This window comes from Erpetoichthys calabaricus, chromosome 1 (genome assembly GCF_900747795.2).
Source record: "Erpetoichthys calabaricus chromosome 1, fErpCal1.3, whole genome shotgun sequence".
NCBI classification, from domain to species: Eukaryota; Metazoa; Chordata; class Cladistia; order Polypteriformes; family Polypteridae; genus Erpetoichthys; species Erpetoichthys calabaricus.
In genome coordinates this window covers 83,336,805-83,360,751 of record NC_041394.2, presented here as the reverse complement: position 1 = coordinate 83,360,751, position 23,947 = coordinate 83,336,805, and the positions used below count along the sequence as shown (strand labels likewise).

The following is a 23,947-nucleotide window of genomic DNA, read 5'->3' as shown; positions in this document are numbered from 1 at the left end:
GATTTTCTGTCCTGTGGTGTGCTGGGCTGGTAACATCACTTCAGGAGAGGCTCACCAAATCAACAAGCTAATTAAAACTGCAAGCTCAGCAACCGGACGCAGTCTGGACCCCTTGGAGGTTATAGTAAACGAGAGATTTAAAACAAAACTGAGTGTCATTTGGAACAAGCTGGACATCCTCTCTCTGACACACTAATACTGAGTACTTTTGGCCATGTATTTATTCAGCAGAAATGTGTTAAGAAACACTACTAGGGCTCCTTTATACTAACAGCGATATGTCTGTATAATGCCTCACTGTGATAGCCAAGTCAGAACTGCTATATAAAATAATTTTGATATAATTGTATTTTGAACATATTTTATATTTTTGTAATATGGCTACCTTTTTTGTCTGAGAATTAGTTTATGAATTAAACAGCCTTCAAAAATAAGCAGTGCATTTGTCAAAATGTCAGATTTTGAGTGAATTGTTTTCTTAGCAAATGTTTCATTTTTAGATATTCTACAATAAAACACCTCTCTGTAGCTCCAGTTTTATTGCACTGTGAAAATCAAGGATTTTCTTTGCCTGTTGGCATGTTTTGCACATACCTCTAATATCTCATCTGATTAAATCAAAAACAAGACAGCCCAGTCAACAGTAGTTTTCCATTTATGTCCAGAGGAAATTCTATCTAAAGTTTAACATTTTATTACTTGTTTTGACTTTTTTTTTACTGTGACATTTTGGCTGTGCATGTCAATTTTATTTATGCATTATTTTTCCTCCTCCCATAGGGAACGGCAGTCACAGTCATCCAGTTTCACATCAACTGATGTTCAGGAGGGGGCTCAGATGTTGTCCATGCTACAACCAAGGCCTGTTGTGTTGCAGGGAATGCAGGTCCGCAGAGTACCCCTGGAGATACCGGAGGTCAGTGGAGAGCAGGTCAGGGAAGTTTATGATGAAATAACCACATTCGGTCTTGTGAAATCTGTGTGTGCATACAAAAAAATATATAATATAATATAAAAAATGGAATTCACATTTTGGTTTAATAAATTACACATAACAGCATTTTATGTACAGAAGCCTTTTTAAATATATTGATTTTTAAATATTGAAGGATAATGCAATATATATAGAACTACATCTTATGTAGGCTGTATCTGACATCTGCTTGCCCCTCAATGAAGGAGGGAAGACATTACTTAACTTGGCAAGCTTAATTAACTGACAGGATTTTACATTAGACAATAGTGCCCCATTGGGTATTACCCCAAACAATAAGTGTGTTTCCAAAATAAGTAAAGATGACTTTGTTTGTAATTAGTATCTTGATCCAGCTTATTTTTGATAGTCCAAGTTGAGAGATATGTATGGTATGCCACTTTAAACTAGTTTACAGCAGTCTTATACTAATTGATTAGTGTAGTACTAGGGTGTTGTACCGTGTTAGCCATTATGAATGTAGTGGAAAGTCAAGCAAAATGACACCTTTTATTGGCTAACTAAAAAGATTGCAATATGCAAGCCTTCGAGACAACTCAGGCCCCTTCTTTAGGCAAGATGTAATTGCCTGAAGAAGGGGCCTGAGTTGCCTCGAAAGCTTGCATATTGTAATCTTTTTAGTTAGCCAATAAAAGGTGTCATTTTGTTTGACTTTTCATTGATTGATTAGTGGAAATCATCCCTCTGTAATATTCAGTGCTATGTACTATGCAAAACCGTATCATGCTTAAAAGGCAAGGTTTACACAAATGTGTCAGTTTAACCTGCAAATCTTATACCATGGTAAAAATGAGCATAGTGATAACACAACATGGCCGTCCTGCATCATCATGGTTTTTTCTGAAGCATGGGTTTTTCTGTGGCAGGCAGGTGATGAGTGGCTTCTTCTTACTTTCCAGTCTCTCAAAACCTCCCTGTTTTGTGTAATTGTTCCTTACTCAGTTTTATTTCCTGTAGCCAGCTCTTTCAATTTCATTTAATCACTTCGGTTTAACATTCACATTATGGCATGTCATTAGCATCTGTTTGTTCTATTTATTTAATGAAGCACTGGGCTATGTGCCGGCAAAGATCACACATTTTAACTGGGAAGTGATATTTTGTTTATTGTGTTAGGTTTGGTGTTTTGTTTTTTTTTAATATAAAGAATACCCCACCCAAAAATGATATCTTTATATGTTACTTACCTATGTAGTAGTGGTGGCTGAAAAAGAAAATCACATTTTCATGCAGAATGAAGAGAAAAAAGTTTGGTATAATAGAAGCCAATAGTGACTGATGATGTACAAGAACAAACAATATGAAAACATCCATCTAAAAGATAAAAGAAATATAAAAAAAAGATGACTGCACTTTTCTGGTGAAGTGAAAATTGACTTTTGTACTACTACCAGTAATCCACCATTAATCTTTGTCTGTTGTAAGCAAGATAGTAGATTTAGTGAGTTGAATGGAGTGCAAACAAGATCCATGTTTCGATAATTGCCTTTAACTATAAAATTTTTCTTTCAGTATTAATATTTATTAAAACATTAACCAGGAAAATCACATTGTAGAGCATACTAATCTTTGAAATGTCATTTACAGTTTGACCTAGATCATGAGTCTCTTCATGAATCCCAGGAGAATACACTAATGATTGAAGAGAAAACAAAGCCAAAACAGTACTATCGGTTCTGGGTGCTGCCAGGGAAGTGGTTAAGAGTCCAGTATGATCGGCTAGCCCTACTTGCCCTGCTTGACAGGTATATCAAGTTATAAGAAAGTACACAAGCTTTTTTTCTTTTTTACTCTTTTTTTTTTTTTTTTTTTGTTAGTTTTGTAGCTAAGTAGTTTTGTAGTGGCAAAATTAGATTTGAAAATGCTGATATGTCAATCAAAACTTTCTTACATTTTCAGGAACCGTAGTGTTGGAGAAAACTTGTTTGCAGTGCTTTTAGCCAGCCTGGTTGCATTTCTGGGGTTTTTCCTCCTCCTAGAGGGTTTTTATAAAGATATCTGGGTCTTCCAATTCTGCCTGGTCATTGCCAGCTGCCAGTACTCCCTTCTCAAGGTAACGTTATTCTCACTAATTTTTGGTACTAACTATATATTTTCTAAAAACCATAACGTTATGTATTTTATCAGTTTTTGATTGTGTTTTTGTACATTACATCATTGTATAATACAGAATTTCTGCTTTGTTACCTTGTATTTTTTTCCACAGAGTGTGCAGCCAGATGCAGCTTCTCCAATGCATGTAAGTGTTTTGAATGATGCTGACATATTTATTACATTTTTTGGAAGTGTATGAACAAATAATAAATTACGCTATAAGTTTAACATTTTGAGAAACTACAAGAATAAGGTTTTTTTTATGTGTAGTATATGTAAAGTACTTAATTTATATCGTAGTGGGAAGTAGATGCGTGCAAAAGACAAATAGTTTTTACCGACTAAAGAGAGACTTAATATTGGTCTGTCACCCTAAAATTCTAGAAAATACCATTGCAGAAAGAAGATAAACACTATTTAATGTAATACAACAACATATATATATATATATATATATATATATATATATATATATATATATATATATATATATATATATATATATATATATATATATATACACACATACAGGTGCTGGTCAAAAAATTAGAATATCATGACAAAGTTGATTTATTTCAGTAATTCCATTCAAAAACTGAAACTTGTATATTAGATTCATTCATTACACACAGACTGATGTATTTCAAATGTTTATTTCTTTTAATGTTGATGATTATAACTGACAACTAATGAAAGTCCCAAATTCAGTATCTCGGAAAATTAGAATATCGTGAAAAGGTTCAATATTGAAGACACCTGGTGCCACACTCTAATCAGCTAATTAACTCAAAACACCTGCAAAAGCCTTTAAATGGTCTCTCAGTCTAGTGTTGTAGGCTACACAATCATGGGGAAGACTGCTGACTTGACCGTTGTCCAAAAGACGACCATTGACACCTTGCACAAGGAGGGCAAGACACAAAAGGTCATTGCTAAAGAGGCTGGCTGTTCACAGAGCTCTGTGTCCAAGCACATTAACACTAGAATTACCAGAGCCTACGAAAAAACTCGTAGATCCGGCCCACCTTAAATCGCTTCTTAAAACCTTTCTCACCTCTCCGCCGGCGTCTTTTGTCATCTAAATGTACTGATAAAGACAAGCTGCCAGCAGCCGGCTATTCCATCCCCCCAACGACTTAGAACGTAAACAAGCTTTTCCCAGCTAATGCCTTGATTGATTATCTGGGAGTGAAGTGGAGTTTTAGAGTAGAAATAATAAGATTGTTATTTGGAACACACACATTTCATATGTGTTGCATTTCTACAGTAATCTGTGTAAACACATTGTTAAAACAGAAACGGTTTACAATATTCTAGTAGCAAATGACAAAATGTAGGCATAAACTATATAATGTATGAAGCCTGAAGTCCAAATATCAAAGAAACACTTTCACAAAAGGTACAAAAAAAAGCCACCGCCAAAAAAACCCGTCTTAGTGTGAGACATTGACATGACTTAACTATCACTGTTTCCGTGGCGTAACAGTATCAGTCGCTGCCTGGGAATCAGAAGGTCATGAGTTCGATCCTGCACAACTCCCATTTGAGAAGTGTTCTTATTTTCACTATTTTAGAATAAAATGATACATTTGATTTCAGTCTGTAACAGCCAGTGTAATTTATGATATTTGTAAAGGTTAGCTTTATTTTTTTAAAATTCACTTTTCATTGTCTCAGTCGCGTTCAGGATCCATCCCTACCGCCCCCCACCTGACACTGCTGTTTTTACATAAAGACGCGCTATAGTTCTGCAGTGTATCACGATACATACGACCGCGTGTTTTTTCCCCCCAGTATTGCCAGTCCCCACGTGTTGCTGTATGCTGTTTCTTTTGTACTCCAGGACATGCTGAGGAAAGCATAGTAAAGAGCAGTAACTTCAGTGCTATATGCAATCATCAGACACTCCCCATCTGATGCTGTTTTCACATAAAGACGCGCTAAAGCTCTGCAGTGTACTTGTGACTGCATTGTCGTACCAATGCTTGCGAACTGAAGTGTCTGCATGCACTTTTCGTGGCATTATATGTGTATTTTTTGAGCATGCCCATGTAGCTCAAACACAGGAACATATGTTGATGTAAAAGTATAACAAAACAAGTGCACTTTTATTCAAGACTATAACCGAAGAAAAAAGAAAGCAAGTTACAGTAGGTGGAATGCTAAGAACTGCTGATTTCCATTCTGTGCTATATAACTGTTAACATTTGAATCTGATGATTGCATATAGCGCTGTCTGATTTAGTGTGCGCAAGAACATGCAGGTGGCCAGTGGCTGAGTGCTACAACGCACATTTTAAAAAAAGAAAGAGACAAATATATGTGACGTTTTGAAGAAATCATTTTATGACGCGAATAGTACCAATCAGAAAACATCGTCGAAGTAATGCAATATTATTTGAAAACGAACAGCGTCAGGTTGGGTGTGAAGTTATACTGGCGCTGTTTGAGTCAGATCAGAAGCTGAATAAGCTGAAAAAGCTCCTGTTCTGACTCTTAAGTAAAAAAGCATGAATTAATCAACAGAAATAACCGCGATTGACATTTTAAAGTTAACGATTTACAGTGCATACCAATTTATAAATTCAATGTCCGTTTGAGGAAAAAAAACCACTTTCTTCAAAGCTGGGAATCGAACTCGCGTCTCTGTGGCACAGTAAGGCAGTGGTGCTCCAAGTCAGCAAACCGTCCTTATAACTTATTTTTTCAAGATCCATAACACACAGACAGACAGAGCACTGCGTAATGCAGAGACAGACAGGCAGAGATATACAAATAAACAGGGAAGGCACATGTACTGAAAGAAAAAAAAATCAACATGTGCGTTGTTTCTGCAGCACTGAATAAGCTCACCCGCTCTAACATCACCCCTCCCCCGATCTGACTCTCTAAGTAACAGCGCAAGTACAGACACAAATCAAGTGCATGTGTGTACTGTATAATATTAACAAAAAGAGCAGCTTACTACTGAAAACGGCAAATATAGGAGTGAGTGGGGATCGAACCAGGACTCTTGATTACACTTGGTTTGCGTCTGTACTTGCGCTGTTACTTAGAGAGCCAGATCGGGGGAGGGGTGATGTTAGAGCATGTTGATTTTTTTTTCTTTCAGTACATGTGCCTTCCCTGTTTGTTTGTATATCTCTGTCTGTCTGTCTCTGTATTACGCAGTGCTCTGTCTGTCTGTGTGTTATGGATCTTGAAAAAAATAAGTTATAAGGACAGTTGTTCATGTTAATTGCAGTCTCAATTGTTAAAAAAATATTTTAAAAGGAGCATCCCACATGAAAATATAACGATCTCATTAACTGACAGTGCATACCAATTTACAAATTTTATGTCCGTTTGAGGTTAAAAAGAAAAAAAAGAAGTAACACTTTATCCCCAGCGGGGAATTGAACTCATGTTTGTGAGGCAGAGAAAAGCTACTCGGTCTGAGAGGCAAATCTTAGCGCGCTACGCTACGGAAGCTGTTCTATGGTGTGTGAAGCTTTTGTGGAAGTGTTTATTTGATCTTAGGAACTCAGGCTTTACACATTCTATAGTTTATGCCTACATTTTGTAACATTTATTACTAAAATATGAAAAAGTTTCTGTTTTAGCAATGTGTTTACACAGATTACTGTAGAAACGGAACACGCATGAAATACATGTATTCCAAATGGCGATCTATTATTTCTATTCTAAAACTCCAGCAGTTCAGTCACTCCCAGGTAATCAAACAAGGCATGACCTGGGAAAACTTAGTGAACGTTCTGCGACGGTGGGGGATGGAATAGCCGGCTGCTCGCTGCTCCTCTTAATCGGCACATTTAGAAGACAAAAGAGAGGTGAGAACGGTTTTAAGGTGGGCCGGATCTACGAGTTTTTTCGTAGACTCTGGTAATTCTAGTGTTAATAGAGAGGCGAAGGGAAGGACAAGATGTGGTAGAAAAAAGTGTACAAGCAATAGGGATAACCGCACCCTGGAGAGAGGATTGTGAAACAAAACCCATTCAAAAATGTGGGGGAGATTCACAAAGAGTGGACTGCAGCTGGAGTCAGTGCTTCAGGAACCACCACGCACAGACGTATGCAAGACATGGGTTTCAACTGTCGCATTCCTTGTGTCAAGCCACTCTTGAACAAGAGACAGCGTCAGAAGCGTCTCGCCTGGGCTAAAGACAAAAAGGAATGGATTGCTGCTGAGTGGTCCAAAGTTATGTTCTCTGATGAAAGTAATTTTGCATTTCCTTTGGAAATCAAGGTCCCAGAGTCTGAAGGAAGAGAGGAGAGGCACAGAATCCACGTTGCGTGAGGTCCAGTGTAAAGTTTCCACAGTTAGTGATGGTTTGGGGTGCCATGTCATCTTCTGGTGTTGGTCCATTGTGTTTTCTGAGGTCCAAGGTCAACGCAGCCGTCTACCAGGAAGTTTTAGAGCACTTCATGCTTCCTGCTGCTGACGAACTTTATGGAGATGCAGATTTCATTTTCCAACAGGACCTGGCACCTGCACACAGTGCCAAAGCTACCAGTACCTGGTTTAAGGACCATGGTATCCCTGTTCTTGATTGGCCAGCAAACTCGCCTGACCTTAACCCCATAGAAAATCTATGGGGTATTGTGAAGAGAAAAATGCAATACGCTAAAACCAAATATTCAGAAGAGGTGAAGGCCACTATTAGAGAAACATGGGCTCTCATAACACCTGAGCAGTGCCACAGACTAATTGACTCCATGCCACGCTGCATTGCTGCAGTAATCCAGGCCAAAGGAGCCCCAACTAAATATTGAGTGCTGTACATGCTCATGCTTTTCATGTTCATACCTTTCAGTTGGCCAACATTTCTAAAAATCCTTTTTTTGCATTGGTCTTAATTGATATTCTAATTTTCCGAGATACTGAATTTGGGACTTTCATTAGTTGTCAGTTATAATCTTCAACATTAAAAGAAATACACATTTGAAATACATCAGTCTGTGTGTAATGAATGAATCTAATATACAAGTTTCACTTTTTGAATGGAATTACTGAAATAAATCAACTTTGTCATGATATTCTAATTTTATGACCAGCACCTGTATATAGCACATTTTCATGCAAATAATGCAGCTCAAAGTGCTTTTACATGATGAAGAAAGAGAAAAAAGACAAAATAAATAAGAATTAAAATTAGGGAACACTAATTACCATAGAATAAAAGTAAGGTCCGATGGCCAGGGAGGACAGAAAAAACAAAAAAACTCCAGACGGCTGGAGTAAAAAATAAAATCTGCAGGTGTTCCAGGCCACAAGACCGCCCAGCCCCCTCTAGGCATTCTACCAAACATAAATGATCAGTCCTCATTGTATTCAGGGTTCTCACGGAAGAGCTTGATGATGACGGTCATGTGGACTTCTGGCCTTTAATCCATCAATGTAGGGACATCACGGTGCTTTGATAAGGTGGTGCAGGTCGCCACCCCAGAAAACCAGAAAAAGAACAGAAGAGAAAGTAGGGGTTAGTACAGATTTTGAATGTGAATACCATGAATAATAATAATGATAATTAATTGAATATACAGAGCATCAGGATTAACTAAGATGAAGCTATGAGAAAGCCATGTTAAAGTAATGTGTTTTCAGTGTACAGTAATCCCTCCTCCATCGCGGGGGTTGCGTTCCAGAGCCACCCGCGAAATAGGAAAATCCGCGAAGTAGAAACCATATGTTTATATGGTTATTTTTATATTGTCATGCTTGGGTCACAGATTTGCGCAGAAACACAGGAGGTTGTAGAGAGACAGGAACGTTATTCAAACACTGCAAACAAACATTTGTCTCTTTTTCAAAAGTTTAAACTGTGCTCCATGACAAGACAGAGATGACAGTTCTGTCTCACAATTAAAAGAATGCAAACATATCTTCCTTTTCAAAGGAGTGCAAAGCAAGCAGTCAAAAAAAAAAATCAATAGGGCTTTTAAGTATGCGAAGCACCGCCGGTACAAAGCTGTTGAAGGCGGCAGCTCACACCCCCTCTGTCAGGAGCAGGAAGAGACAGAGAGAGCCACAGAAAAACAAAGTCAAAAATCAATACGTGCCCTTTGAGCTTTTAAGTATGCGAAGCACTGTGCAGCATGTCCTTCAGGAAGCAGCTGCACACAGCCCCCCTGCTCACACCCCCCTACGTCAGCGCAAGAGAGAGAGAGAGAGAAAGTAAGTTGGGTAGCTTCTCAGCCATCTGCCAATAGCGTCCCTTGTATGAAATCAACTGGGCAAACCAACTGAGGAAGCATGTGCCAGAAATTAAAAGACCCATTGTCCGCAGAAACCCGCGAAGCAGCGAAAAATCCGCGATATATATTTAAATATGCTTACATATAAAATTCGCGATGGAGTGAAGCCGCGAAAGGCGAAGCGCGATATAGCGAGGGATCACTGTATAATACTCCAGCAAAAAAAAAGCACTCAAAACAATGCTGTATTTGTTTAGTTACATTCATTTTCACTTTGCTGTCCCAGGATGGAATGTGGTGGCAACATGCTGAGCTACGCTAACCAAACTGCCTTATTCTCAGCAGCTTTTTCTAGCCCCTTGTAGGGAAATTCTTGGATGCTCCCTGGTCAAGTGAAAGAGAGATTTTCTCCCTTCAGTATGTGCTGGGTCTTCACCAAATGGGCATGCCTTGTACACTTCCTATGGGAGCATCCTAATTACTTGCCCAAACAACCTCCTGGTTATAAGAAGTAGTGATTCTACTCTTTGGTCCTACAATATTGCTGCTGTTATACACTGTTCTGGAGGGTGAGCTAAACTGCCTTCTGCCAGAACCGTGAAAATTATGAACAGAAAATTAGTTAAGAATTCCGATGAATAGCCACAACTTACCACAAATCTTGCTAGGCACGTATTGGACTGGGTGGCACGTAACAGTGGTCCCAGAGTCCCATATGCAAGCATTTTCTGTACAGTATACTACGTACAATGTTCTATACTATGGGGTACATGGTCATAACCTTTTTTCCCCAAGTCTACAAAGCACATGAAGATGGGATTAACAAATTTGTATAACCCACTAAATAAATGGGAAAGCAAAAAAATGGTTTAACTGATCCATGCCAAAGATGGAAGCACCTTTGCACTTCCTGAATCTGATTTAGATAAGGCAGGGTATTCCTTCCATTTACACTCCTTCAAATCTCTGTGTCATTCTGCACATGAGCATTGAAGTTTCCCTGGTATTACTACAGTTGGTGGTACCCTTTTAAGCACAGAATTCATGGTCTTTGTAAAGACTGAATATTCATAGTAGTTGTTTGGTGTACACACGAGTAGTCAAAGTTTTCCTCTTTGCAACTTAAGTAACTTTAGGCCACTCACTCTTCTACTAAAACAAAGTCCTACTGTATAGCACCCAGATCTGCTATCAGTAAGGTATAGCATGCATGAATCCATTCATGTTTGCCTGTCACACCACTGTTAATACACCATCATCCTTCACCCTGAGGCTGGTGAGTCCAAAAAGGTACTCCAGATAGTTTTTCTGAACTGAGCCTAACTGGGCTAAGTGGGTTGCCTACCTGCCGTGTGTGCACTAACTAACAGCAGTCCCAGGTCTTTCACCAGGATTGAGTCCAGATACTTAACCGTGAGGGTGATTTTATGGATTGGTTTTTGTCTAGCCCTTTAGACTAGTTTGCAATGAGTAATGCTTTCAGCAACACACTTCTTCAGACATAAGGATCATACTGTATAGGCTTCTAGGCCCTGCACCATGTCAAGGCCATAATTTTCGAAGGGTGCTTAATAAAATTGTAGACTTCCTATGTCTTCATCTCTCTGTCTATATGATAAAAACAAGAATAAATGTAAGTCTAAGATGGACTGTTTTTTCGTGTTTCTCTAATGCAGAGAGCACAAACATGGATTATGATTCCCCTTCTTAATTCTTGTCTACAGAAATGCCCAAGGAAGCTTTATTCATTTGAGACTGTTTTTTTTAAATGTTTTTGTAAGATTTCTGGTCTGGTTTTGATTTCTGGTGGTTAAACAGATAAATGCTACTGTTTACAAGTTTTTCACCCTCTGGGTAATTTGAAGGAGTAGCATTTCTCATGACAGTTTGTTTGCAAAGATGTGTGGGTCACACACAAGTTAGATCTTCTGTATCTTCTTTTGGCAGCAGCAAGTTTAATAAAAGGAGCTTACATTATTGCCAATTTATCTTACTATTAAATTTGGAAAGAAGTTTATAAACTCTAAACATTTATTGACCTTCAGATTGATTGGTTAAGTAACACCAACAATCAGAAAATAAGACTACTTCATAAAGATCTTTTTTCACTTTGACATCAGTCTTTTTCTGTTGCTTAATGTTAGAAAAGGCACATTAGATCCATTTTGATTCAGTGTTGTAGAATGATAAAATATGAAAACTTCCTAGGGGTTGAACACTTTTTATATGTAGAGTGGTCTGCGTATTTCTGATAATGGGTACAGCATAGTATTTCCTTTTTGTCATTGTGTTTTCTTGAATAGAAACACATTTTCATTTTTCAAATTGTCATTCACTAAAATAACTATAAAGGTATGTTTCTTGTAAATGCTTTTCTTTATTTATACCCTTTGCAGGGTCACAATTGGATTATTGCATACAGTCGACCAGTGTATTTTTGCCTATGCTGTGTGTTAATTTTGTTGTTTGACCGGAGCAGCAAATCTATGACAATACAAACTTTCACACTGTACGGGGTTACCTTCTTGTTTGATGATTTCCTGCTATGTGCTAGAGATGTATTTATTGGTAAGCCCATTTATTTTTATGTCTGTATGTCATGCTTTTATGTACCTTTTGGATCCACGTTTTTTTGTAGCATTTAGCTTTGAATTTTTTTTAAATAATAGATTCAAACATTTACAAAGGAGATGTATGTGGATTTATTGAGCTCTTTATTCCACGATGAGTGTGTTTCAACCCCCCTTAATTGAGTTGTGGAAAATGTGTCCTTTTTACGAAGTTTAGTATCCTAGTGTTTACATTAACCAAATTTAATACTTAGCTGGTCCTAGTCTTTGAACACCAGCCTTGTGGCTGTCCATGTAGAATTTGCACACTTTCCCCTTTATTTGCATGGTATTTTTCTATAGCATTTTCACTGAAATAAGTACAAGTTATAGTGCCTCTTTTTCCCAGGTATGAGTTAGTGTCCTGCTCTGCTTGAGATATTAGCTAGTGCCCTTGCCAAGATAATTCTCTCCTTGCAACTGAATATGTTTCTTTTGATAGTTACTAGTGTTGTAACTTTGAGTCTTAGTGTTTAATTCGTTCTTTTTCCTTGATTGTAGTTTTCACCTTGTGTTTTCCTGCCATTTTCCTCTTTGGTCTGTTACCTCAAGTAAACACCTTCCTTATGTGCCTGCTGGAACAGGTTGACATGCATGTTTTTGGTGGTTCAGGTAAGAACTATTAGAAGCAAACTTAAAATTTCTACTGAATGAAAATGTTATTTTCAGAGATGAAATTAAATTTTAAGTTACTTGCTCTAATTGTTACATGCATTGTTCTCCAAAAATACAGTTAATTTGAAATTACAATTTTTGTTTTTAAGATCAAGCAGTTTAGATGTGAGATTAAAAGAGGCATAAATGCATCTATATTTATTAGTACTTCTCTGTATATACAGTTTTCATTTTTAGAATAGTAACACATACCCATGCATTTCAGTCGAGCATGTGAAAATGGATAGATAAAAATAAAAATGAGTGTGTTTCATTTTTTTTCCTTTATGTATTTTGATCTGCTACCCATTAATATTACCAAACTCTTGGTTTGTTCTTTTCATTTTCTTTTACAAGCCTTCACTAAAGCCCTGTTCATGTACCATTTATTTTTTTAGAAGGGAAGTATTCTCTCAAATTAAAATTAAAGGGAAAAAAAAAAACAATTTTTTGACCTGGAAACAGAATGCATTTTAGTACTAGTACCAATAGGTATGATACTCTTGTTGCCAAGGATAGAAATATTAATTTGCTACTTTTCTGTATATACTCCAGATAACAAGACTTTGAGGATTTTTTTTTTTTGCTGTACTCTTTATCAACAGTCTGTCGTTAATGTTAATTGGATTCCTTTATATAAATATGTATGAGGGTTCATTGAGTATAATTTGCAGTTTTTGATGTAACATGTTAAACTTTCCTGGTAGAGAAAGTATAGAAAGATTGTGTGTTACAGAGCATATTTAAATCTCGAGTCAAGAAAGAAGTTTTTAAATTACAAAGATAAAACACAACTCTTAGTTTATGCGGTTTATGAGTACACAACATAAGGAGGATATAGGGCCACAGTTTTACAGTGGTTTTCTTGGCAATTACCTAACAATATGGTTAAAAGTAGTTTTAAATTGTAACTGTTGTTTTGCAGTCATTTGGTGAATAGCTACTCTGTATATTTGCACAAATGTTATGTTCTTGACCCTTTATATGAAGGTAATAGATTGAGTACATATGGCTATTCCATGCTAGTATTATATTATGTATAAAAGAATCAATGTAATTCTTATTGTCTGGTGAACTATACTGTCTACATGGAAGCAAATGTGTAACAGAGATCCTAATCAAAAATAGTCATTATGACTTTAGTCCTGCCTAAGTAATTATAAAGTTGCTGCACTAAAATAATAGTCTTTATTATGGTTGAGACTTAACATACCTCTTGGCAGTTTTATTTTTATGTGTTATTTTTTTATTGGTGTTGTAGTCTTTTGTAAGCTGAATATATATTGTGCCTTTAAACATTGAGAAGTCGTATTGAGTCTTCGTTTTGTTTTTCAGCTACTACAAGCCCCTTGTCTGCACTTTACAGCGTCCTGCGTAGTTTGATTGTTGCAGGTCTTCTCTATGGTTTTTCTTTTGGGGCCATTAAAGTAAGGATTTTTGTTTTTTGTTAGTATTCCTTCCCCATATAGTTTTTCATCAATTCTTTAACAATATGAACAATATTTGACAGTAATGAATACTACACATTATCTGTGTTTATGTGGGCTTAGTAATAAGCATTGTACCTAGACTAAACTATGTGTATTTTTCAACTTTGCTTGCATCTGAGTAAAGAAGCTTTGCTATATTATTTTTTTGTAATAATGGTATTTTTGCAAACTTGTCATTCTGTTTTACTCAAATGGCTTGGTATTTGGTAGACATCTTTTTTTGCTTGCTTAAATCATTATCTTGGCATGTAATACCACTGTTTCATGATTTCAGGCTCCCTGGGATGATCTTCATGTCCCTGTCCTCTTCTCTGTTTTCTCTGGATTGCTCTTGTCAATGTCATATCACCTAAGCAGACAAAGCAGTGATTTCACGGTTTTTTGGTGAGCACGTGTGCTTTTTTTTTTTTTTTTTTTTTTACATTAACCTTATCAGCATCTAGAAAAGAAATGAGCAAACTAGACTTATCAGACTTCTCACTAAGAATCTTTTTTTTTTTTTTTCAGACTGTAAAGTGTTGCTAATGTGGCTTCATAATATAACTTATTTTTGTATTAATTCTTTTAATCCCATCATGAATGTATTATAAATAGGTCTGTAAGATCTTGATTCAGTTTTAATATCTTACATTTTTTAATGTGAATATAAAAATATAGTGAATATATAGTGGATATAAAAAGTCTACACACTCCCGCCAAAAGTGCATATTTTGTATAATAAAAGAGTGAAACCAAGATAAATCCTGTCAGAACTCATTCCACCTTTGTTGAAATATTGAAATCTATACAAACAAAGTGAAAACAAATCAGAAACTGTTTAGTGAAAAAAGGGAAAATAAAATTGTATAAAAACCTGATTGCATTAGTGTGCACATCCTTCAATAATCAAGGATGTCACTGCGTCCAGAATCAACCAAATCGCAATAAATTTCATTGCAAATAGTAGTGCGCGTACACCTGATATCAATTAAAGTGGCTCTGATTTGAGTTGAAATAAAGTTCCACTGTTCCTGGAGGATTATTCTGATATCCTCTTAGTTACAACATACTCCACAAACCATGGTCTGCAAAGAGCATTTAAAACAAGAATGGGATCTCATCATTGAAAGGTATCAGTCAGGACAGGATTACAAAAAGGTATACAAAGCATTAAACATGATGGAGCATGATGACAGTCATCAATAAGTGGAGAAAATATGTCTCAACAGTGACTCTACCAAGATCAGGACATCCCTCCAAGATTGAGGAGAAAACTGGTCAGGGATGTCACCAAGAGGCCTACAGCAAAATTAAAGGAGTTTCAGGATTTCCTGGCAAGTGAACTATTTGGCCATAATTCCAAAAAGTATGTTTGGTGCAAAAATTACTCAACATATCTTCAAAAGAACACAATACCCATAGTGAAGCGTGGTGGAGGCCTTATTTTGCTTTGGGGCTGCTTATCTTCACCTTTAACTGGGGCTTTAGTCAAGGAAGATGTAATCATAAATAGCTCCAAGTATCAGTCTATTTTGGCACACAATCTTGAAGCATCTGCTATAGATTTGAAGATGAAGAGGAACTTCACATTTCAACATGACATCGACCCAAAACATACATCAAAATCAATAAAGCAATGGCTTCATCCAAGGAGAATCAGTGTTCTGGAATGGCCCAGCCAGAACACAGACCTTGATCCAATTGAAAATCTGTGGGGTGGCCTGAAAAGAGCTGTGCACAGAAGATGTCCTTTAATTTGACAGATATGGATTTTTTTTCAAGGAGGAGTGGACAAAAATCACCAAGTCCAGATGTGCCAAACTGATTGATCACCTTCTTTGTATTGATTGCACTTTTGCAATAAAGCTGAAATAAGTTCTGTCAGGATTTATCTTGGTTTCATTTTTTTTTTTTTTTTTTTACACCTACGATTTAGGCAAGAGTGTGTAGATTTACTATATACACTGTATATTTAAAAATATTTTAAACATTGTTTAAGATATCCGTATGGGTAATAAATGATATTTAAATTTTTTGTCAAACAGTTTATCGAGAAGTCAAAATAAGACTATGTAGGACCTCAAACTGAATTAAGTCTCTGAAACAATGGTGTTTTTACTATTAAAAATAGTTTTAACTCCATTCATATTCCTAAACTCAATTTTAAGTAAATAAATATAGATTTCTTGCAAAATTTATAACAATTTGGGCAGTATATTGAATGTGATTAAGTTTGATTATACAAAGGTAGTCTTTATAATGTCTTGATGAACATGAAGAATAAATTATTTAAATAGAACCATCATGGGAAATTTGATATGTTGGACTACATTAATATGAAAAAGGCTTATCCATTTATTTTTATATCTTCTCCAGGACAATAACCGCTGCATCTCTGTGAACTGTTTAAATATTGCCTGGCAAGTGACAATTAAAGTACTGTTACATGGAAAATTCAGTATATTTGAAGATGAAGTTATTTTTTCATCCTCATGGCAAACATTGATTTGCTCCAGAACCTTGTTTTTTAAGTGTATTGATTAAAAATGGTGTCTTTGGAGTGTCTAAATAAATATAAAACTAAAGAGTAAAAACATACCAAACTGAGTCTCATTTCAAAGGTTCCAATTCAGAAAACAATATATTCTGTTCTTAGGAATATTTTATGACAACAAAATGTGAATGAAGTAATCAATTCTGAACACACATTCTTGAAAATTCCTTTACACCTTCTCGTGCATCTTTTGTTGAGTCACTTTGGATAAAAGCATCTGCCAAGCAAATAAATATAAATGTAAATGCATTATTCCCTCAGGAAATAAATGTATTGCATGTGTTCGCTTTTCTGTTCATAGCAACTGTCATGTGTGGAGTTTTCACATATAGAACCAGTATGGCAGAAGCCATAGAACAAATCAAAAGTGCTGGGGTAGAATATGTGAACGTAAGCTGAAATCTTCCAGAAATGCACATAATCAGAAAGTGAAAATAAGATGAAAAAATTGAGTGTCTGTTATTTCCACTGGCTCTCTTACTGTAACATTTGCATGTAAACAATCCAGTTGAAAACCTTCGAAAAGATTCTGAAAAGACTCTGCTCTGTCACATAGAGCTTTTGAGGCTTCAACACTTTGATTCCTTCTTGCAGTTTAACTTAAGAAAATCGGAAAATGTATCCAAAGCTCAATGGTTGATGTTTCCAGGAAATTGCCCCTGTTGGTAACATCATTCTGGCCAAACAAAAAGTTTTCATCCCTGGACATTTCTGTTCTGTAACACTAACAGTGAATCCCACTCATTAGACTCATTTATCTAAATTCAAAGTTCACAGAAAAAAGTATATTCTGAGTACTCAAAATGGCATCACAAATTGATTGTAATGGCAACAGTCATGAAGCTAGCTGACAGTGACTTCATCCATGAAGAGCTGCAATGTGCAAGACAGAAAGTAATGAAGTGAAGAGGACTGCCAGACCTCTTTAAAAGTGAAATAAACTGATATGGTTGTGCCTCAAGAAATTAATCAATACTCGGAAACATGTATTGCTCCTTAGCAAATATTCATTTAGTTTTATGACTTTTGCTTCACATTTGAGCTGGTTCATAATAAACTCTTTTAATGAATGCTTGACTTGAACACAGGTTTTTGGGGCAAATTAATGTACGCTATAATTTTGGGGAAAAAACACTTCTCTTGTTGTCATTTTATAATCTTAAATTAATGTAGTACAATAATGCATATAGTAGCTTTAACCTTAATTTCCAATATTGCCAAGAGTTACACTTATAATTGTGGGGATGAAAAGGATAGATCAGAAATAGCTTGCTCTCTTTCTCACCTCCCCCAGACTCCCCGCCCCCCAATATTATGTGATCCATTATGATCAAATGCTTTTGTGCTTTTTCAGTAAACTTTAGCATGCTGTTATGTTGGCACTTACAATTGTAAGGATTTAAAGGATAGATTAGAAATAGCTTACTCTCTTCCCCCCATTTTGCCTTCCTAAGTGAGGTTAGACCACACTTCACGAAGTCCCAGTCCTCTGACATACCTAGAGACAGAGCAGGTCCAAAAGAAAATAATTGCACAGCACGGGTGTATAAGGCTTAAAATGGAGATATCTATTGACAATACAGTCCAAATACTATAGACATAAAATATAATCTTAAACAATCCTGAAAGAATAATCCCAGGGAATGATGTTCAACAGTAGCCATGGATAAGCAGAGAATACGTAATAATAAGTCCTAATACAATAAACCAAGGGTGTAATGTTAAACAGTCCCTATTAGGGAAAAAATGATATATATAATACAGTGATCCCTCGCTATATCGCGCTTTGCCTTTCGCGGCTTCACTCTATCGCGGATTTTATATGTAAGCATATTTAAATATATATCGCGGATTTTTTGCTGGTTCGCGGATTTCTGAGGACAATGGGTCTTTTAATTTCTGGTACATGCTTCCTCAGTTGGTTTGCCCAGTTGATTTCATACAAGGGACGCTATTGGCAGATGGCTGAGGAGCTACCCAACTTACTTTTGTTTCTCTTTCTCTCTCTCTCTCTCTCTTGCGCTGACTTTCTCTGATCCTGACGTAGGGGGTGTGAGCAGGGGGGCTGTTCGCACACCCAGACGCTCGTCTAAAAATGCTGAACGATTATCTTCACGTTGCTACCTTCTGTGTGCAGCTGCTTCCTGAAGCGACATGCTGCACGGTGCTTCGCATACTTAAAAGCTCAAAGGGCACGTATTGATTTTTCACTGTTTGTTTTCCTCTGTCTCTCTCTCTCTCTCTCTCTCTCTCTCTCTCCCCCTCTCTCTCCCTGCTCCTGACGGAGGGGGTGTGAGATGCCACCTTCAACAGCTTTGTACCGGCGGTGCTTCGCATACTTAAAAGCCAAACAGCCCTATTGATTTGTTTGGTTTTCTCTCACTTTCTGACATTCAGTGCTCCTGACGGGCACTCCTTTGAAGAGATATGTTTGCATTCTTTTAATTGTGAGACAGAACTGTCATCTCTGTCTTGTCATGGAGCACAGTTTAAACTTTTGAAAAAGAGACAAATGTTTGTTTGCAGTGTTTGAATAACGTTCCTGTCTCTCTACAACCTCCTGTGTTTCTGTGCAAATCTGTGACCCAAGCATGACAATATAAAAATAACCATATAAACATATGGTTTCTACTTCGCGGATTTTCTTATTTCACGGGTGGCTCTGGAACGCAACCCCCGCGATGGAGGAGGGATTACTGTATACAGTATATATAATACCAGGTTGTCAATAAAGTCCGTGTGCTATTTAAAATAGTTGTAACTTTGTAAGTATATGTGATAGAAGCTGTAAAAAGGATTAGAAAGAAGAAACACTTTTTATTGTTCTTGTTAATTTTCAACATGTCCACCATCATTAATAATACAAAGGGTAGTACGATTCTGTAGTTCTCGGATAATATGTTGAAGCTGATTTTCAGTGATACCAGCAACCACATCAGTTATCCTAGCTTGCAAGTCTTCTAAAGATCGAGGTTTGGTTGAATAAAGATTAATTTTCACGTCTCCATAAAAAGAAATCCAATGGAGTCAAATGTGGAGATCGTGGAGGCCAAGAAAATGGTCCACCTCTTCCAATCCATCTGTTATAGACAGTTTCTACATGAGAAATTCCCTAACATGCAAAGCACCATCTTGTTGAAACACTGTATTCTGTATCAGTCCTAATTGTTCAAGTTGAGGAATAAAGTAATTTTGCAGCATTTCTAAAATAGCTATCACCATTAACAGCACGCCCTTCAAAAAAGAATGGCCCTATGTCTCGATTGTTTTTCCCAATCCTCTTCTAATAACATTTGATGCAATTAGATTTTGTACGCTTTCATGTGAAGTTTAAACATGCATACATTTAAACATACAAAGTCTTAGCACTCTTGACTATAGGCCATTTATCAGCCAAGAATACCTTACATTACATACTGTTCCCTACTAATGAGTGGAGCTCTCACTCGCAGCCTTAATAAACCTCTCAGCACAGAGGTAATGAAATCTCCGGCTGCACCTGGTGCTCAAAGAAATCTAACTTATTACTTCAATCACTCTAGACATTAAGACAAACCATAGAACGTTAAAAGCAGCATGGTATTTATTACAGGAATAATAATAATACCACTGGAACAAAGAATAATAGAAAATAGGTACCGATAGAAAAGTCTGTATATATATAGTCTTTAGAAAAAGCTTACGAAAAAGTTAGATGACAAGGATGAATGTCCCAGGGCGGCGTTTGATTTAGCAATCGATGTTCATGAAAATGCTGTTAACTGACGATCGGATGAAAACTGGTCACACGTGTCTGTTTTCTTTTCTGACGTCGCTCTTCCATCATCACTGTTTCTCTTTTTCTGACTTTGCGTTCAGATGAGGCATATTTATTATAAAGTTTCATGCCGTGGTTTCACAACACATGATTGTTGCATGCACCTGATTGGCTGGCTGTCAATATGATGGATGAATTTTGCTCAAATTCTTTAATCTATCTTTTCCCAGAATGTAAACCAAATTGTTGTCCCAGATGTCCATCCATAAAGTAATCAATATCCTGAGGCATCGGCTCAGTCTTCCTTTCCTAGGCTGTAAAACCATTTTAGCACTATGCTGTGAACAACTGTTATAAAAGTGAGGTGTAAGGGAAGAGGATATGCCTTTTTTTATTATAATGCCTGTACAAGTGTCCTACATGTGAATTCATCTTGTTAGGATTGAGCAAAATATAATAATAAAAATATAGAGAATAATTTGTAGATTTTATACACCATAACAAGGCTTCTAGGTTTTGAGGCATTTGATCCATGTATGTGGTAAGCTGCTGCTACCTCTGTGTCTGAATTGAAGTCCTCTCCAATTATTTTAGAGAATAGTTCAACTATGAATTTCATTGGGTTTGTTCTTTCACGTTTTTCAGGGAGTCCTTCAGTTCTGATATTATTCCTTCTGTATCCATCTTCCAGTGCAGCTAGTCTGTCTCCGAGCACTTTACATTCAGAATTTGCAACCCTTGGTTTTCCTTCAACAGTAGATGCCAGTTGTTCAACTGTTTCGATATGAGTTATGAACGTTTGCTTAAAGTCTTCAAACTGAGCACCAGTGCTCTTAAATTTATTCTCAAACTTAGACGAATTTTCCAGTATTTTTTTCATCGATTTTCTCCAAGTTTTTTCTAGCATATCTTTAAAGAAAAGAGAGATCAGTAATCATTGAGGTGATCGTTACCTTCAAGTAGCAAGCCCAGTAGCAGTCGGTGTTACTGTCTTACAGGGGGTTGTTGACATGGTGGAAGGTAAGGCCAGCTTCAGTTTCAGTGAACCTTCTGGAATCAACACATACTCCTGTCCTGAAACACTTGCATATTTACTCCTACTTTCGCTCTCAGCTGGAGATGATGCAGCAGCATCAGGTCCCAAGAGATCTGTGCTTCCACCTATCTGTTCCAGGTCAGTCTCTGGCAGGCTGTACCTTGAGCTTGAATTTGAGGCCTGTTTAGGCATGGATGAAGCTTTAGCTGCCTTTTCCGATTCTTTCTGAGCTTTTTCTCTACCACTCATGCTTATATATGCTTGCATGTACTGTAATTGAAGCCCCTTGGGTTGAGTAAATACAGGATACCTTGGATGATAAAAAAAGGAGAAATAACACCACTGCTAATGGAGTTCCGTCTCAGATGTCTCATCTCCCGAAACGAACAAGATCAACTTTTTTTTTATTTTGTTTTTTTAAATGAATGCTTGACTTGAACACAGGTTTCTAGGGTAAATGAATGTATGATATAATTGTGGAAAAAACAGTTCTAAAATAGCAAACTTGTACTTTAAAATATTTTCCTTTGTTTACTACTAGGTTTTTCCTTGTGCTTTAGAGCATAATGTTTGGGTTCAATGGCCTAACTGCAGAGAATGAACTAAAATCATAAAGCTAGCCTGTGCAACATATGCATCACCCACATTTAAGTCTTTTTCTTTTGTTTTTTTTTTTAGGTCCCTTATACGGACAAAGTTTTTTCCAGAGTTAATAAATAGAAGTCCTGAGGATCCTATGATAGAAATCAAGGATCCTCTTCCAGAAAAGCTTCGTAATTCCGTGGTAAGAATGAAAATTAAAAATAAGCATAAATATAATAGAAATATGTCAATTGATACTGGTGTTTGTATCAGACTAACACGACTCCCTACTTTTCCATACTTGGTATCTTTGAAATGGAATTCCCCAAGTGTGAGATGAAAGTTTACCTGCAAGTGCAAGCACTTCAAAATAAAGAAAGATTTTCAGTGTAAATACCAAAGGTTGTAACACTTAAAGGTGTAAATAACTTAAAGGTATTTTTATATATACAAGTATATAAAAATACCAATTTGTTAAAGGTTGTATTCAGTATACTTAATTGTGATTTCTATAGCTGCTCGTTTCCTCCTTATAGTTTAGATTGGCCTAGACTTATTTTTTCACATAAATGACATCATCTACTGGACCTAGCCCGGCATAAATTTTGTCTACTTGTTATGTTGCTCAACACCAGTAGCTGTTTAGCTGAACACTATTTACAGGTCATTAGGCTGTAAGATTGCTCATCCTGTGAGACATTTATAGGTCATGCCTAAATATATTAAAAACAAAACATTTTATTAATTGAAAATGCATACTGCTGATACTGATGTCCTTTCTCATCCAATCAGAAAATTTCAACTTAGTGGTGTAACTAAGTATACTACTCCTGTGTGAAAGAGCACTTTTGGAATTATCGCATCTGAAATAACATCTCTTAATGTTAACTGTTTAGTGTGTTTCCTGATACCTTCGGTCTTGGCATGACCGTGTATTTTGCACCATAAATCTGGGATTTAAATCCACAGCGATATGCATACCTATGCAGGTGGAAAATACAATGGTAGTCATTTTGCACTTTTTGCTTTGAAAACTTTTCCATATACTCCTGTGCCTCTGACTGCTGGTATATACACAATACATAAAGTTCTTTCATCATGCTTTTTATCTATACATTCATGAAATATAAACAACACAAAAGAACCATGTACTACAAATATAATTGCTTGCTGCATGTTTTATGAGGCATAAATATTCAATCCTGTTTTTAAGTTAGACACTTGTAAATGCTCTGTGACTGGTGGTGGAAATATTAAAAAATAAATTTCACATGGCTCTGGACCCTGGTAGAAAGAGTTAGAAAAACTGGTTTTATAATATGCCCCATTTTTTGCTTTGATGAAATTTGAAATACCTGGTGTTTTGAATAAACTGACCTTTCATTCTTTTTCACCATATTCATAGAAAGAAATTCTGCATTCTGATTTAGTTATGTGTCCTGTGATTGCAGTCATCACTTTTGCCATCAGTGCCAGCACCGTCTTCATTGCACTACAGGTGAGATTTTGTTAATATTATTTTTGCCGCAAACTAGATTTTGATATTAAGTGATTTTAAGAAGAACACATTATTGCTATAGTTGGTCAGTTATTGTAACTAGAATTAAACTTGGGCTGTAATTCGCTCCTTTTGATATGTTGGCCATGTGAAAAAGAATTATTGCCTTTAAAAATTTAGCAGTAAATTAATGTAATAAACTATTTAATTGTAGAGTTGTATGAAGGTAAATCAAAGAGTAAAGGCAATTTGAAAATTACATGGTAACTTCTGCAATACAACACATTCGCGATGGCTTCTGGGTAGCTGAAACTTGTACAGCACTCTCCCATTAGCCAAGATCAAATAAACATGGACACTCTGCTGCAGGATAACATCATTGATTTTAAATTGTAAAGTAGAATATAGTTGAATAGGTGTGTTTTTATTTATTTTGTTTATATTTAAATGTTTTAAATTTTAATGACTGATGTTTTCTTAACATGCACACCCCATAAAAAAATCT

The 23,947-nt window shown here is 36.4% G+C and overlaps 1 protein-coding gene across 2 annotated transcripts in view; it reads left to right on the top strand.

Moving 5' to 3' along the window:
* LOC114652766 (pecanex-like protein 1) overlaps nucleotides 1-23,947 on the top strand; it is a 149,863-nt gene that overhangs the window by 67,172 nt on the left and 58,744 nt on the right. The window contains exons 10-19 of one of the 2 annotated variants that reach the window (XM_028803094.2): nucleotides 781-916; nucleotides 2,582-2,739; nucleotides 2,894-3,047; nucleotides 3,201-3,233; nucleotides 11,680-11,851; nucleotides 12,394-12,504; nucleotides 13,882-13,973; nucleotides 14,311-14,420; nucleotides 22,041-22,146; nucleotides 23,350-23,442. In XM_028803094.2, the coding sequence (XP_028658927.1) occupies nucleotides 781-916; nucleotides 2,582-2,739; nucleotides 2,894-3,047; nucleotides 3,201-3,233; nucleotides 11,680-11,851; nucleotides 12,394-12,504; nucleotides 13,882-13,973; nucleotides 14,311-14,420; nucleotides 22,041-22,146; nucleotides 23,350-23,442 (1,165 nt within the window). Of the gene's footprint in view, nucleotides 1-780; nucleotides 932-2,581; nucleotides 2,740-2,893; nucleotides 3,048-3,200; nucleotides 3,234-11,679; nucleotides 11,852-12,393; nucleotides 12,505-13,881; nucleotides 13,974-14,310; nucleotides 14,421-22,040; nucleotides 22,147-23,349; nucleotides 23,443-23,947 lie in introns of both variants that reach the window. The other variant, XM_028803086.2, reaches the window with a different exon arrangement.